Source organism: Ahaetulla prasina, chromosome 2, assembly GCF_028640845.1.
Source record: "Ahaetulla prasina isolate Xishuangbanna chromosome 2, ASM2864084v1, whole genome shotgun sequence".
Lineage (NCBI taxonomy): Eukaryota > Metazoa > Chordata > Lepidosauria > Squamata > Colubridae > Ahaetulla > Ahaetulla prasina.
In genome coordinates this window covers 181,083,569-181,099,245 of record NC_080540.1, presented here as the reverse complement: position 1 = coordinate 181,099,245, position 15,677 = coordinate 181,083,569, and the positions used below count along the sequence as shown (strand labels likewise).

General features: G+C 47.1%; 1 protein-coding gene across 1 annotated transcript in view; it reads left to right on the top strand.

Moving 5' to 3' along the window:
* LOC131192086 (complement C3-like) overlaps positions 1–15,677 on the top strand; it is a 172,135-nt gene that overhangs the window by 51,261 nt on the left and 105,197 nt on the right. The window contains exons 10-16 of the mRNA XM_058170905.1: positions 4,686–4,801; positions 5,194–5,340; positions 7,299–7,508; positions 7,632–7,826; positions 8,050–8,211; positions 8,313–8,442; positions 9,548–9,622. Of these exons, the coding sequence (XP_058026888.1) occupies positions 4,686–4,801; positions 5,194–5,340; positions 7,299–7,508; positions 7,632–7,826; positions 8,050–8,211; positions 8,313–8,442; positions 9,548–9,622 (1,035 nt within the window). The remainder of the gene's footprint in view (positions 1–4,685; positions 4,802–5,193; positions 5,341–7,298; positions 7,509–7,631; positions 7,827–8,049; positions 8,212–8,312; positions 8,443–9,547; positions 9,623–15,677) is intronic.

Sequence of the window (15,677 nt, the reverse complement as noted above, 5' to 3'; positions counted from 1 at the left end):
CTTCTGGCTAACCCCTTCATCCTTACGATCCCTGGGTGACCCTCGTGGAGGAGGTCCAATACCTTTCCCCTTAACTTTTCAGGAATTATTACACGATCACCCCATAACAGACACCCCCCTTGAGCTGAGAGCTCATCTCGTTTTTGACAAATTCTTTGAACCGTTCGCCCGGCGCAGCGGCCACCTCTCTGTACCCAACCGAGTACAGTCCTTAACACAATGTCCCGGTATGATGCCGAGCCACTTCCTTAGATGTGACTGGGCCAGAGTCCAATGAGTCAATAAGTAGGATGGGTGTCCCTGGGTGGGGTCTTGATCGCCCCTGGTAGTGGGCATCGGCTTAACGTCTGCATGCCCACTTCTTTTCCTGGTCGATGTTGCAGCTTGTATGAATAAGCGGCTAAGAATATAGTCCATCGGGTCAATCGCGTGGCGAAAGTGCCACAGGCGTTGGCGATCGCCAGCCAGTATTCCTAGTAGCGGTCTGTGGTCAGTCACGATTTCAAAATTCCGCCCAAATACATACTCGTGGAATTTTTGACCCCTGACACAATGGCTAGTGCTTCTTTGTCTAACTGGCTGTAGTTCCTCTCTGGGGAGGACATCGTTCTCGAATAGAACGCTATAGGGGCTTCTGTACCGTTTGGAAGTCTATGGCTGAGTACAGCCCCCACCCCATAAGGGGAAGCATCGCAAACCAACACTAGGGGTAATGAGTCGTGATATTGGATGAGCAGGCTATCACTTGAGAGCAGGTTCTTTACTGCTTCAAAAGCCCTATTTTCTGACTTTCCCCAAGCCCAAACAGTATTTTTCCCTAAGAGCCTATGCAGCGGTTCCATAGCGGTTGCTTTGTTCTTTAAAAGACCGCGTAAAATTAACCAATCCAGGAATGCCTGCAGCTCTGCTTTGTTTTTGGGCGCTGGAGCCTTCTAATTGCCTTAACCTTGCTCTCAGTAGGGTGAATTCCTTTCTTGTCTATCCGGTAGCCCAAGAAATCGACGGATTCGACCCCGATCTGGCATTTGTTTGTCTTGACTTTTAACCCGGCTGTCCGGAAAATGCTCAAGACCTTTCTTAACCGCTCCCCCAGTTCCTCCATGTTTTCCCCTGAAATTAGGACATCATCGAAGTAAGGAACTACCCCTGGGAGCCCCTGCAGTAGTCGTTCCATCAGGTTTTGGAACAGCCCTGGTGCCACACTGACCCCAAATTGTAATCGGGTGCACTTGAAGGCACCCCTGTGCGTCTGTCGTTTGGGCTTGGCTGTGCGGGCGTCTACTGGCAGTTGTTGGTAGGCTTGGGCCAAGTCTAACTTTGCAAAGACTTGCCCTTGCCCCAAGAGTGCAATAAGTGTTGCACCACGGAACCGGGTGGCGCTTTTCTGTAAGGCTTTGTTAAGCGTCGCCTTGTAGTCAGCGCAAATTCTAATTGACCCGTCCGGTTTTATGGGGGTGACGATTGGCGTCTCCCACTTTGCGTGATCGACTGGCACCAAGATCCCTTGATTAATGAGCTTATCCAGCTCCTTATCAATTTTGGTTTTAGGGCAAAGGACTCTCCTCGCCTTAAGCCTAATGGGGGCTACCTGGGGTCTAAGTTGAAGGAAATAGGGGTCCCTTGTACTTGCCCAGGCAGTCCTTGAAGACATCTTGAACTCGTTAAAGAGAATGTCTTTCAGGTTACAGTCACTTCTGTAGATGCCAGTCACTCCCATGCCCAGGGCACGAAACCAGTCTAGTCCCAACAGACTGGGCAGAGTTCCTTCGACGATCGTGATGGGCAGGGTCTTTTATGTGGACCATACTCGACTCGGACGGAGGTGGTCCCTCGAACAGGGATGCGATTTCCTGGTAGTCGTGCACTCGTAGCCGTTGTGCTTGCAGGTGGCGCTTGACGGACGGCAGCGACTCGCCAGAGTGTCCCAGGACATGATGGTGATCGCTGATCCCGTGTCTACTTCAAGCCTGCACCGTACTCCCTCTATCTTGGGCTTTGTGAAGATCTTCTTTTCCACTTTGGTTGGTAGCGGCCTATAATGACAGTCGTTTGGTTAGACTTCGCCTTTCTTGTTTGAACCAATCGCGGGCCGCCTTTCCGGTTCAGCGTTTGATTGGCCGATTTGAATTTTCGGCGGAAGGTTGGGCGCTCTGCAGACCTGAGCTAAGTGCCCTTTCTTCCCACACCGCCGGCATGTTGCGTCTTTAAACCTGCAGCGTTGGCGCTGGTGCTGCCCTCCGCAGCTTCCGCTTTTCGTCACGGTCCTCAATGTCGCGTTTCTCGGTCCGGCAGACCCTTCCTCATCCTCGCCCTCACCGTCGGATTCGGACTGAATCTCCTCCTGGTGTACTGGCGTTGGCTTTGCGCTTCGCCTTGGATTGAAGAGGCTTTTGCAGGGTCTCTGCTGCTTTAGTAGACATTTCGTGTGCTCTGGCCGTCCAGGCGTTGGCTAGTGTCAGGTTGCTCTTGGCTAGCAGCCGTCGCCGTGGCGGATGTCCTTGACCCCTCGGATGAGTTGCTCGAGTAGCACCTCGTCTAGGTCTCGGTATCCGCAGTCCTTGGGCGCTCTTCTTAAAGCGGCCATGTAGTCACCGATGGACTCGCCCTCCATCTGTCTCGTTCTCCAATTCAAACCGCTGCGTATTTGGGCGGCGTCGGTGCGAAATGGTTCTTCAGCAAAGTCTGCAGAGTCGGCCACGATACCGATTGTATCGGCGTTGGCTCTGCCAGGGCTTCCGCAATCTCGATGACCTCCGGCCCACAATGGCTTAAGTAAGCCCGTTTGCGGTTATCAGGGATCCCTGTAGTTCGTTGGCTTCTAAGCTTTCAAACGGGTCATATACGTTCCCCATTTCTCCTTGACCGGGTTGTACGGTGCGGGTGGCGTGTTTGCCATTTCCGCGTTTCTGCCCTGAGTTTGCTGGGTTCGGAACTATCGCACTTCAGCTCGGTTCTGGTTCTCCTTAGCCTCGATATCCCATCCTCGTCGCCAATGTTAGGTTCGGGAAGTAATGAGGCTGGAGACCAGGGTAGTGACAACAGCTCTTTAATATAGGGTGAACCCAGCAACAGGCTGGGGAAAAACCTCTCCTTTTATACAGTTCTGCTGGAGGTCTCGACCAATCAGCAACGTGCTGATTTCCCGCTCAAATATTTAAAGGTACAACACTAATACATAACAGAGAGAAAGAAAGGAGGGAGGGAGGGAGGGAGGGAAAGAAGGAAGGAAGGAAGGAAGGAGGAGAGGAAGGAAGGAGTACAAACCTGGCACTAGACGCAGCTTCAGAGGATAATCCAGGGCTGGAAGGGACCAGAAGGTCATCTAGTCCAGGGGTCTCCAACCTTGGTCACTTTAAGACTTGTGGACTTCAACTCCCAGAATTCCTCAGCCAGCTTTGCTGAAGCCCACAAGTCTTAAAGTGGCCAAGGTTGGAGACTTCTGATCTAGTTCAACCCTGCTCCAGCATGACATTGTTAGTAAGTTTCTGTCTTTTGATCCCCCAGTCACATAGCCATGCCTACCCAGTCACATGACCCCCCTCACCAAGCCACGCCCACCAAGCCATGCCCACAGAACCGGTAGCAATATTTGTTAGATTTCACCCCTGGTATAAAGCTATTTTCTTTATTTTTTTTCATCTTTAACAAATGATAAAACATGTACATATTTAGCATTAGATCTCTGCCTTTTCTTTATAACACAAATCTATATCACCAATTCTCTATATCACAAATCAATTTATAAATCAACTCTATATAAATTTGCATTTGTTCATCTCTTTGAAGTGCTTTAAAATCTCTGGAAAATATTGAACTTCTATGAGGGACATAATTGGAGAAAGTTACAGTGCTAATATTTCACATCATTTTTGTCAAATTTCAATTTCAATTTTGTCAATTTTCTTCAAGGAGTTTTGAATCTATAGTCTTGTGTGGAATTACATCCAGGCTTTGTTTCTGAAGCATATAAGTCTAAGTGCTATTGCTATTTTAAGGGAAACAGTATGTCCAGTCTCAAAGCCACAAAATAAAACAATATATTAATAAATCCCCACTCCACACCTTCTGAATTTTTAATATGCCAATTTTATTTATAAATGATGGTTTGCCACATTATTTTCTCTAACTTCTTAAGACCATTTACATGACAGGATAATAAAACTTACAATTAGCACATAATACGTTGCAACATTGTTTTATAGAAAAATAAAGGGATACAAAGATAGTGGCACATCTGGGAAAACCCGAATCTGAAAATTTCCAGGTTTCCCCACCCAATAAAAAGTTCTAGTTCCATCCCAGCACCCACATGTCCATCACATGGCCCAATTAGGCACTATTCCAACTGGAGAGGCCTCCCAGTCACCTGACTCCAGGTACCAGGCAGACGTCCTTGACTCTTTGAGCAAGAAATGTTATTTTGACTATATATCTCCCATACTCCATATAATCCCCCCTCCCATTTTCCCGCAATAGAATATGTGGCAGGCCTGAAGGCCCAATGAAAAAGATGGCTTCCAGGCCTGACAGATAGAAGACATTGAGAGACAATTTGCAAACTGTGGAAGTACTGGGTTTATTAGGTTTGAAACTAATAGTGCTTCAAAATCTTTGCATGATTTTTTTTTTGCATGTCTCAGTTTTACTTCCTATTTTAAGTTGCATTCCTTCTTTTTGTTTTGCAGGCAGTGATATGGTAGTAACTGAGCAAAGCGGCATTCATATTGTGACATCTCCCTATCAGATCTACTTTACAAAAACCCCCAAATATTTCAAGCCAGGAATGCCATACGAACTGACGGTAATAAAAACTGAAGTCTCCTATTTTGTCAAAGAACCACCTTAACAATATCCTCCTCCACCTTACTGGGCTTCTGAAGAGCTGTCCAGACTTGGTTATTCGAGATGCATATGGAGGCTTCAGTTTACCTCAGGGTTGACTCTGCCACTCTAGAATGATCAATTGATTGGTATTTGTACATTGGATGTTTCCTGTAATGTATCTGCATAGAACATACAGTATAAATTACCAAAAAAAGCTTTAGTAAATCAATTTCTAAGCCGCTGGAGTAACTTTGAGTGACTTGGGCAGCCATATAAATCTTTTAAATAAATAATAGTTAAATAAACTGATTTAAATTCAGAGGAAGCTGCCATGTTCCATGCTGAATCATCTCTTCTGGATTATTTTAGGTGTATGTTACCAACCCTGACAGCTCACCAGCTGCCGATGTACCAGTAGTATCAGAGGCCCTTCATTCTGAGGGAACCACTTTGAGCGATGGGACTGCTAAGCTCATCCTGAACACACCACTGAACATTCAAAGCCTACCGATCACTGTAAGTCACTCTGACATTCTGTTAAATCCCATTCAATATGCCGATGAGAGGGAATGTCGTGAGGAGGTGGATTCCCAGCAGGGAGAAGAGCATTGCAGAGGAATAAGAGACAACTCAGACTGGATTTTTTTGTGAGAGAAATAGGGTGAAGACAGCCTTCCTAATAGTTCTCAGAGTATTTTATAGATACAGATAGTAGACTCCTCAGTCTGCCAAGATTTTGTCTATAAGTTTGAAAGCAATAAAGAACTCAATTTGGGAAAAGTGTTATTCTTGATTTTGGGCCTGACATCTATGTTGGAACTTAGGGCCATCACAGTCTGGTGTGCAAATTGTGCACCATCCAATGGAATGACCTGAAGAGACAATTGTCAATTGCCAGTTACAAAGAAATTGAAGGAGATACAGTGTCAGTAACATAAGCTCACCCTCTTTGCCCATACACAGTCAGACTCTGAGAGCAGAGGCAGACCTAGCAGGCCTATGCATTGTGGAATTCTGCACAATGGCACCTTGGATGCCAGCAGCAGCTCTGCTGTTGCTCAAAAGGGAACAAGTGATGCAATCTTCATCTGTTTGCTGTGATGCAAACTCTATTTTTATTGCACTTTTGCAGGATAGTCCACATAGCTATGAAAGGCAAATCAAGAAATATATGCTGTGAAACCCTTATGCACATTGTGTCTTAGCTAGGAATGGAAATGAATACATTATGTATGCCTGTTAGTGTTAAAATGGAAAAAGGTACAGAATCCTGATAAAACATCACTCTCATTAATACAGGACTCATATTAGACAGACAAAAGTGCATATTTGTCAGAAGAACCATCATGAAGCAAAAGTCACACCTAGCTTAACCACAAGACAGCACAGCAGGAAATTTACTTAGATAGAAACTTAGATAAACTTTACAAGATACCTGTCACTAGTGAGTAACAGGAAACAAGATATTTAGCTTCTGTAGAACAGCAGCAAGGGGGGCTGCAGGGGCAACAAGGGGGACAGCAGAGATAGGGGGCTGTTGGTATTACAACCAATCATGACTTGATAAGTGTATGTATAACCATATATAGAAAAATGTTTTTTCCTGTGTTTCCTGTTTCCTTTTGAAGTATAAAAGAAAGTGCATCAGAACTCATTAATGTTCAGTATTGCCATCGCCTATGCTTGCCACTGAACATGCGCATTAAACCTGTTCTGTTCATCCAGGAATTCTCTGTGTATTCCTAAATTCCATAACAGCGTAAGGGAGATCATTGTATATAGGTTGATATCTGTATATTTGGGTCTATTGCTGTTGAGTTGAGTGTAATATAATAACAATCTTTCTTCATCTTTTTTTCTTTTTTTACAAGGATCACCTGTAAAAGTCAGCTGATCATGGTATATTGTATGGTCTGGTGATATCTATAAAAAGAAAGGAAGGTGGGGAAATAAATGGCCTCGGGCAGCTCCTAATGCCCTGGGTAAAGTTTGTTTTTTAAGGGAAAACAAATAGAAAACATACCCCGTGGATAAATGCCACTGAAAATAAAGTGATTTCTTCTCTTTTCTCAGTATTAAGAAGTAGCGATGCTCTTTCACAGGAACAATGATTTTTGCAAGTCCCTGATTTGGTTTAGCATTAAACATCCCATTTGCTTTTTGTAGCCAGTTCATCATCCCATCTGACCCTCAGGCTGCAATTCTCTTTGCAATTGTTTTATTCAATAGCTCTGCCCACTCCCCAAATCCCAATTAGAATACACTCATAGTAGCTCTTTTTTTATCTTAAAGATGCAGATCAAATAACAGGATCTCAGATTTTTTTTTTATGAAAACAGGATGCCAGCCAGTTCCTTGCTAGCCATTACTGTATTCTTTCAGCAGTCTTCATGTGGACATCACTAAATGCCAGCCTTAAAAGGAGTCATAGTAGCTTTCTAATTAGGTTACTGCTTCATATGTACCCTGTGTAGGTTAGAACCAACCATGGAGACCTCCCAAGAGAACGCCAGGCAACAAAGTCCATGACAGCCACAGCCTACCAAACCCAGGGAGGATCTGGAAATTATCTTCATGTAGCCATTACATCTACAGAGATTAAGCCAAGAGATAACTTACCTATACAATTCCATGTGAGGGGCAATGCAAATTCCCTGGACCAGATCCAATATTTCACATACCTCGTAAGTATTATAGACCTGGAGGAAATCCAAGGGCTGCATTTCAATTCATATTGTAGTCTTGAAGCCACTGGCTTAATCTATCATTTCTAACTTTTCCATTAATCAGTATTTGTTCACCCTCAGATATTGACTAAGGGGAAGATTTTCAAGGTTGGCAGGCAACCCAAGGGAGCTGGGCAGAATCTGGTAACCATGACGCTGCGTATCACTCCAGATCTCATCCCTTCCTTCCGGTTTGTGGCTTACTACGTAGTGGGAAACAGTGAAATTGTGGCTGATTCTGTCTGGGTGGATGTGAAGGATACCTGCATGGGAACGGTAAGTCAAACTTCCCAGTAGCTTTCTTAGCAGTCATGGGAAACACCTTATTGTAGCTGCATCAGAAGTGCATAAATCAGATGTGCTTATTTTAAAGCATTTTCATGATATGTTCCCCAAACATTTATTTCTCTTCAGATAGAGAAAGCCAACTATTTTTCCTTGAACTGGCAATTTTGCTGTCTGTTAGAGATTTGAGCTGTTCTTTGCTTTGTATAAACAGTTGGTTGTGAAAGGAGCATCTTCCAGAGACAATCGAATACAAAAGCCAGGAGCTGCAATGAAAATCAAATTGGAAGGGGATCCAGGTGCTCGGGTCGGTCTTGTGGCTGTGGACAAAGCAGTATATGTTCTCAATGATAAATATAAGATTAGCCAAGCTAAGGTAAGGCCAGACACTTCTTAAGCTACAAACACTCAGCTTTCAAGGGCTTTCTGACTTAACAGTACTGAACAAGAACATTTTTTTTCTGTGATCTGCACTAGATATGGGACACAATAGAAAAGAATGACTTTGGCTGTACAGCTGGCAGCGGCCAGAATAATCTGGGTGTGTTTGAAGATGCTGGACTGACTCTGACAACCAGCACTAAGCTCATCACCAAACAAAGATCAGGTATTTTGGGGATGGATGCTAATGTCTGGGAGATGGCAGAGATTTTCCCATCCATGTAGAAGCCAAGAGAAGAGCATTTTCTCCATCAAATACTACTGGCATCATATGGGAATCAATTCACAAGGCCCAAAGCAAATAGTCAAGGCTCACTGCAGAGTCACTTGGTTGAGATGGGCAGTTTAGGAAAGAAAGAAAGAAAGAAAGAAAGAAAGAAAGAAAGAAAGAAAGAAAGAAAGAAAGAAAGAAAGAAAGAAAACATTGTTATCAGCGTGCGCTGGAGGAATTAGTAGAAGAAACTCCAGCAGACAAAAAGATTCATTCATATTTATACATTTCAGAAAGAAGGAAAAAATGATAGTCATACATATGCCTAAGTAATACATGATATAAGCATAAACATCCATAATTAACAAACCTCATGTTACTTCTACACTTACTATGTTCAAGAAGGAATTAATATATTAATAAAAGACACATATCAATTCGGTTGCCATTGAAATCTTGGTCAGGCTTACAGAGAACCAGGCACTTCAAGGTTGCCTTTTTCATGTGTCAATTAGCACACATTCATTTTACATTTCTCTTTTGCTAAAATGTCCCACTCCTCTAAGGATTCCTCACATTTGAAAAGTATGTTTCAGCATCTGAAGCACAGAATATTGGCCACTGAGTTCTTGAATTGCATACAATGGTTCCAACATCTTCTACCAAATGATAATTCAAATTGTAGGACAAATTCCAGATCACTGTTTCTAAGGATGATTTTAGAGGAGGGAATTATAATGCAGGATTTCTACTTTATTCCTATGATTTTAAGAGGGACCTAACTTACTAAACTTTCTTCCTTACTGCAGCTTCCCAGCACTAAAGTGAACTTTCTATGAGCTGCTTTGGATCTATTAAATATAGATCCAAATAACACATAATTAAGGCTTCAGACTGCATTCCCAATCTATTTTAAATGGGAGAAAGTCCCATAGAAGGCAACAGAACTCCTTTACTGTAAAACGATTGTAAAATTAATCTTCACAGGAATTAGTGCTGAACGTTATCTTCTTACTTTAAAGAATAATTGTTCCTACCTCTTCTCCCCTGCCTTGTTCAGATGCAAAGTGTCCTCAGCCTGCAAATCGGAGGCGTCGCAGCTCTGTTTTGCTGCTTGACAGCAAGGCAAGCAAAGGTATGTGACAAATAATGAAGTCTCTGTTTACTCTGAGGTAAAAAAATAAAACTGCAGTCCATTTGCATTTATTGAATCAGTCAGGAAATGCATAAAGGAATAGAAGATTATCAATCTTTCATTTGTTTCTCAAGCAAAAGGGTAGAAAATTAATAACCTCTATTAAATAGAATCATTCTTAACTTTTTTTTAATTTTGTCATATCAGTATATATCGGCATTAACATGAAATGAAATAGCTATATAATATATAAGCATATATATGAGCATAAGTATGTAATAACTATATTAATTGGGCACTTTTGTGCTCTTATGCACGCCCCGTACAGTCCTCTTAGGAATGGGGTGAGGTCAATGGTAGATAGTTTTTGGTTAAAGATTTTGGGATTTTGAGAAGAGACCGCAGAGTCAGATAGTGTGTTCCAAGTGTTAATGGAACCAATGCGTTGGTTCCGTCCCAGGCGCCTGATGGACCCGGAGAGGTTCCAGACGGAGCTTGGGCCGTTTCCTGAGGATCTTGCCCACGGCACGACTGAAGAACTAGTTGCGGCCTGGGAACGGGCTGCGGCTGGGGCTTTGGACGGTGTCGTGCCTTTGCGGCCTCTGACCCGGCGTAGATCTCAATTGGCTCCTTGGTTTTCTAAGGAGCTGAGGGAGATGAAACGCCGGAGAAGACGCCTAGAGAGCACCTGGAGGTCTAGCCGTTCCGAGGCTGATCAGACACTAGTGAGGTCTTTTACTAAGACCTATCTAGTGGCAATGAGGGAGATGAAACGTTCCTACGTTTCCACCCTCATTGCATCGGCAGATAACCGCCCAGCCACCCTGTTCCGGGTGACCCGCTCCCTCCTTCGTCAGGAGGGGCGGGAGGACCCCTTACAGGGATGGGCTGAGGAGTTTAACGGTTATCTATACGATAAAATCGTTCAGCTTCGGGATAGTTTAGACCAAAATTGCGATGATCCAGATGGGATGGCGGAGGCACGTCTTGTTGAGGTTGTTTGGGATGAGTTTGAGTCTGTGACTCTCGAGGACATGGACAGGTTGCTGGGAAGGTTACATGCAACCACATGTTTACTGGACCTGTGTCCTTCCTGGCTGGTGCTAGCTACTCAGGAAGTGACACGAGGCTGGCTCCAGGGAATTATAAATGCTTCATTGTTGGAAGGGGTTTTCCCCGCCGCCTTGAAAGAGGCGGTGGTGAGACCCCTCCTCAAGAAGCCTTCCCTGGACCCAGCTATTTTGGGTAATTATTGTCCAGTCTCCAACCTTCGCTTTGTGGCGAAGGCTGTAGAGAGTGTGGTTGCATGGCAGCTTTCCCAGTACCTGGAGGAAGCTGTCTATCTAGACCTGTTCCAGTCCGGCTTCCGGTCCGGTCACAGTACGGAGACAGCTTTGGTCGCGTTGGTGGATGACCTCTGGAGGGCCAGGGACAGGGGTTGTTCCTCTGCCCTAGTCCTATTAGATCTCTCAGCGGCTTTCGATACCATCGACCATGGTATCCTGCTGCACTGGTTGGAGGGGTTGGGAGTGGGAGGCACCGTTTATCGGTGGTTCTCCTCCTATCTCTCCGACCGGTCGCAGACGGTGTTGACAGGGGGGAGAGGTTGACCGCGAGGCGCCTCACTTGTGGGGTACCTCAGGGGTCGATTCTATCGCCCCTCCTGTTCAACATCTACATGAAGCCGCTGGGCGAGGTCATCAGTGGTTTCGGGGTAAGTTATCATCTGTACGCTGACGATACGCAGCTGTACTTTTCCACCCCGGACCACCCCAACGAAGCTGTCGAAGTGCTGTCCCGGTGTCTGGAAGCCGTATGGGTCTGGATGGGGAGAAACAGACTCAGGCTCAATCCCTCCAAGATGGAGTGGCTGTGGATGCCGGCACCCCAGTTCAGTCAGCTGCAGCCGCAGCTGGCTGTGGGGGACGAGTTATTGGCCCCAACGGAGAGGGTACGCAACTTGGGTGTCCTCTTGGATGGGCGGCTGTCGTTTGACGATCATTTGGCGGGCGTCTCCAAGAGGGCCTTGGAGTATGCTTGGTCCGCCAGTTGCGCCCCTACCTTGACCGGGATGCCTTATGCACGGTCACTCATGCCCTCGTCACTTCCCGCCTGGATTATTGCAATGCTCTCTACATGGGGCTGCCCTTGAAGTGCACCCGGAGGCTGCAGTTAGTCCAGAATGCAGCCGCGCGGGTAATAGTGGGAGCAACTCGTTGCTCCCATGTAACACCACTCCTGCGTAGTCTGCACTGGCTTCCTGTGGTCTTCCGGGTGCGCTTTAAGATTTTGGTTACCACCTTTAAAGCGCTCCATGGCTTAGGACCCGGGTACTTATGGGACCGCCTGCTGTTACTGTTATGTATTCATGTTTGTGCCTTTAAATATTTGAGCGGGAAATCAGCACGTTGCTGATTGGACGAAGCCTCCAGCAGAACTGTATAAAAGGAGAGGTTTTTCCCCCAGCATGTTGCTGGGTTCACCATATATTAAAGAGCTGTTGTCACTACCCTGGTCTCCAGCCTCGTTACTTCCAGAACTTAACACTGGCGACGAGGATGGGATTTCGAGGCTAAGGAGAACCAGAACCGAGCTGAAGCACGATAGACCCGAACCCAGCAAACACAGGGCAGAAAAGCGGAGATGGCCAGTTACACTCCGCCCGCACCGTTTGACCCGGCTAAAGAGAAATGGGGAACGTATATGACCCGTTTCGAAAGCTTTCTAGAAGCCAACGAACTGCAAGGAGTTCCAGATAACCGGAAAAGGGCTTATTTCTTAAGTCACTGCGGTCCGGAGGTCATTGATATCGCGGAAGCCCTGGCAGAGCCAACGCCGCTACAATCAGTGTCGTGGCCAACTCTACAGACCTTACTAAAAACCACTTCGCGCGCCGTCCAAATACGTGGCGGTTTGAATTCGGAGGCGAAGACAGATGGAGGCGAATCCATCGGTGACTACATGGCCGCCCTAAGAAAAGCGTCCAAGGACTGCGGATACCGCGACCTAGACGAGGTGCTCCTCGAGCAACTCATCCGAGGGGTCAGAGACATCCGTTTGCGGCGGCGGCTGCTAGCAAAAGCAACCCTGCGCTGGCCACGCTCTGGGCGAAGCCAGAGCACATGAAATGTCCACCAAGCGGCGGAGACACTGCAAAAGCCTCCCACCAAAGGCAGCGAAGACAACCCCAGTGCACCAGGAGGAGGTTCAGACCGAATCCGACGGTGAAGATGAGGAAGGGTCTGCAGAACCGAGAAACGCGACAAAGGGGACCGAGACGAATGCGGAAGCTGCGGTGGTCAACACCAGCGCCAACGCTGCAAGTTTAAGGCGCGACATGTCGGCGGTGCGGAAGAAAGGGCACCTAGCTCAAGTTTGTCGAGCGGCCCAACCTTCCCGCCGAAAATTCAAATCGGCCAATCAGGCGCGGAATCGGCAAGGCGACCCGCGATTGGCTCAAACAAAAAGCGGATTCAAACCAAACGACTGTGGTCATAGGCGCGCCTCAACCCGAGTGGAGAAGAAGATCTTCACCAGACCAAAATAGAGAGTACGGTGCCGGCTCGAAGTAGACACGGGATCAGCGATCACCATCATGTCCTGGGACACTTTGGCGAAGTCACTGCCGTCAGTCGCGGCGCCACCTGCAACACAACGGCTACGAGTCCACGACTACCAAGGGAATCGCATCCCTGTTCGAGGGACCACCTCCGTCCGAGTCGAGTACGGACCACATAAGAAGACCCTGCCCATCACGATCGTCGAAGGGACTCTGCCCAGTCTGTTGGGACTAGACTGGTTTCGCGCCCTGGGCATGGGAGTGACTGGCATCTACCGAAGTGACTGTAACCTGAAAGACATTCTCTTTAACGAGTTCGAAGATGTCTTCAAGGACTGCCTGGGCAAGTACAAGGGAACCCCTATTTCCTTCAACTTAGACCCCCAGGTAGCTCCCATTAGGCTTAAGGCGAGGAGAGTCCCTTTTGCCCTAAAACCAAAATCGATAAGGAGCTAGATAAGCTCATAAATCAGGGGATTTTGGTGCCAGTCGATCACGCAAAGTGGGAGACGCCAATCGTCACCCGATAAAACCAGACGGGTCAATTAGAATTTGCGCTGACTACAAGGCGATGCTTAACAAAGCCTTACAGAAAAGCGCTTACCCGGTTCCCGTGGTGCAACACTTACTGCACTCTTTGGGGCGAGGGCAAGTCTTTGCAAAGTTAGACTTGGCCCAAGCCTACCAACAACTGCCGTGACGCCCGCCAAGCCCAAACGATTGTAACGCACAGGGGGGCCTTCAAGTGCACCCGATTGCAATTTGGGGTGAGTGTGGCACCAGGGCTGTTCCAAAACCTAATGGAACAACTTCTGCAAGGACTCCCAGGGGTAGTTCCCTACTTCGATGATGTCCTGATTTCAGGGGAAAACATAGAGGAATTGGGGGAGCGTTTAAGAAAGGTTTTGGGCATTTTCCGGACAGCCGGATTAAAAGTCAAGGTAAACAAATGCCAGATAGGGGTCGAATCCGTCGAGTTCTTGGGCTACCGGATAGACAAGAAAGGAATTCACCCTACTGAGAGCAAGGTCAAGGCAATTAGAGAGGCTCCAGCGCCCAAAAACAAAGCAGAGCTGCAGGCATTCCTGGGGTTAGTGAATTTTTACGGTCTTTGAAAGACCAAAGCGACCGTTGCCGAACCGCTGCATAGACTGTTAGGGAAAAATACTGTTTGGTCTTGGGGAAAGTCGGAAAACAGGGCTTTTGAGGCAGTAAAGAACCTGCTCTCAAGTGATAGCCTGCTCATCCAATACCACAACTCATTGCCCCTAGTACTGGTTTTTATGCCTCCCTTACGGGTGGGGGCTGTACTCAGCCATAGACTTCCAAACGGCACAGAAGCCCCTATAGCTTTTTACTCTAGAACGATGTCCTCCCCAGAGAGGAACTACAGCCAATTAGATAAAGAAGCACTAGCCATTGTGTCAGGGTGAAAAATTCCACGAATATGTTTTGGGCGGATTTTGAAATCGTGACTGACCACAGACCGCTACTAGGATACTGGCTGGCGATCGCCCAACGCCTGTGGCACTTTCGCCACACTTGACCCGTTGGACTATTTTCTTAGCCGCTTATTCGCATAAGCTGCAGCATCGACCAGGAAAAGAAGTGGGGCATGCAGGCGCGTTAAGCAGATGCCCACTACCAGGGGCCATCGAAGACCCCTCGCCGGGCGCCCGTCCTGCTTATTGACTCTTTGGACTCTGGCCCAGTCACATCTAAGGAAGTGGCTCGGGCATCATACCGGGACATTATGTTAAGGACTGTACTCGGTTGGGTACAAGAGGGTGGCCGCTGCGCGGGCTTAACGCTATAAGGAGTTTGTTAAAAAACGGGATGAGCTCTCGGCTCAAGGGGGGTGCCTGTTATGGGGTGATCGTGTGGTAATCCCCGATAAATTAAGGGGAAAGGTACTGGACCTCCTCCACGAGGGCCACCCAGGGATCGTCAGGATGAAGGGCTAGCGAAGCTATGTTTGGTGGCCACTCATGGACTCAGAGATTGCTGAGAGGGTAGGAAATGCCAGGCTTGCCAAGAGTCAGACCCCTACCCCCAACAGCCCCAGTCAGGGAATGGGAAAAACCCCAAGGGCCCTGGTCAAGAATCCATATTGATTTTGCTGGCCCTTTCCATGGCCAAACTTTCCTAGTGGTTGTCGACGCATTCTCTAAATGGTTGGAGATCATACTTATGAAATCCACTACGGCCGAGGCAGTAATCGCAGCCCTCGCCACTTATTCAACCCACGGGTTGCCTGACACTCTGGTGTCCGACAGCGGGCCGCAATTCACGGCAGCCCAGTTGAAGAATACTTGGCAGAGGAGGCATCCGACATGCCCTCTCTGCGCCTTTCCACCCTGCGTCGAATGGCCTTGCAGAGCGTTCCGTCCGGAGCGCTAAGGAGGCATTGTCCAGGCTCAAGCCAGGTGACTGGCAAACAAAAATAGACTTCTTTCTAGCCGTTCAGCACAGAACCCCAAGCACTGCTACAGGCAG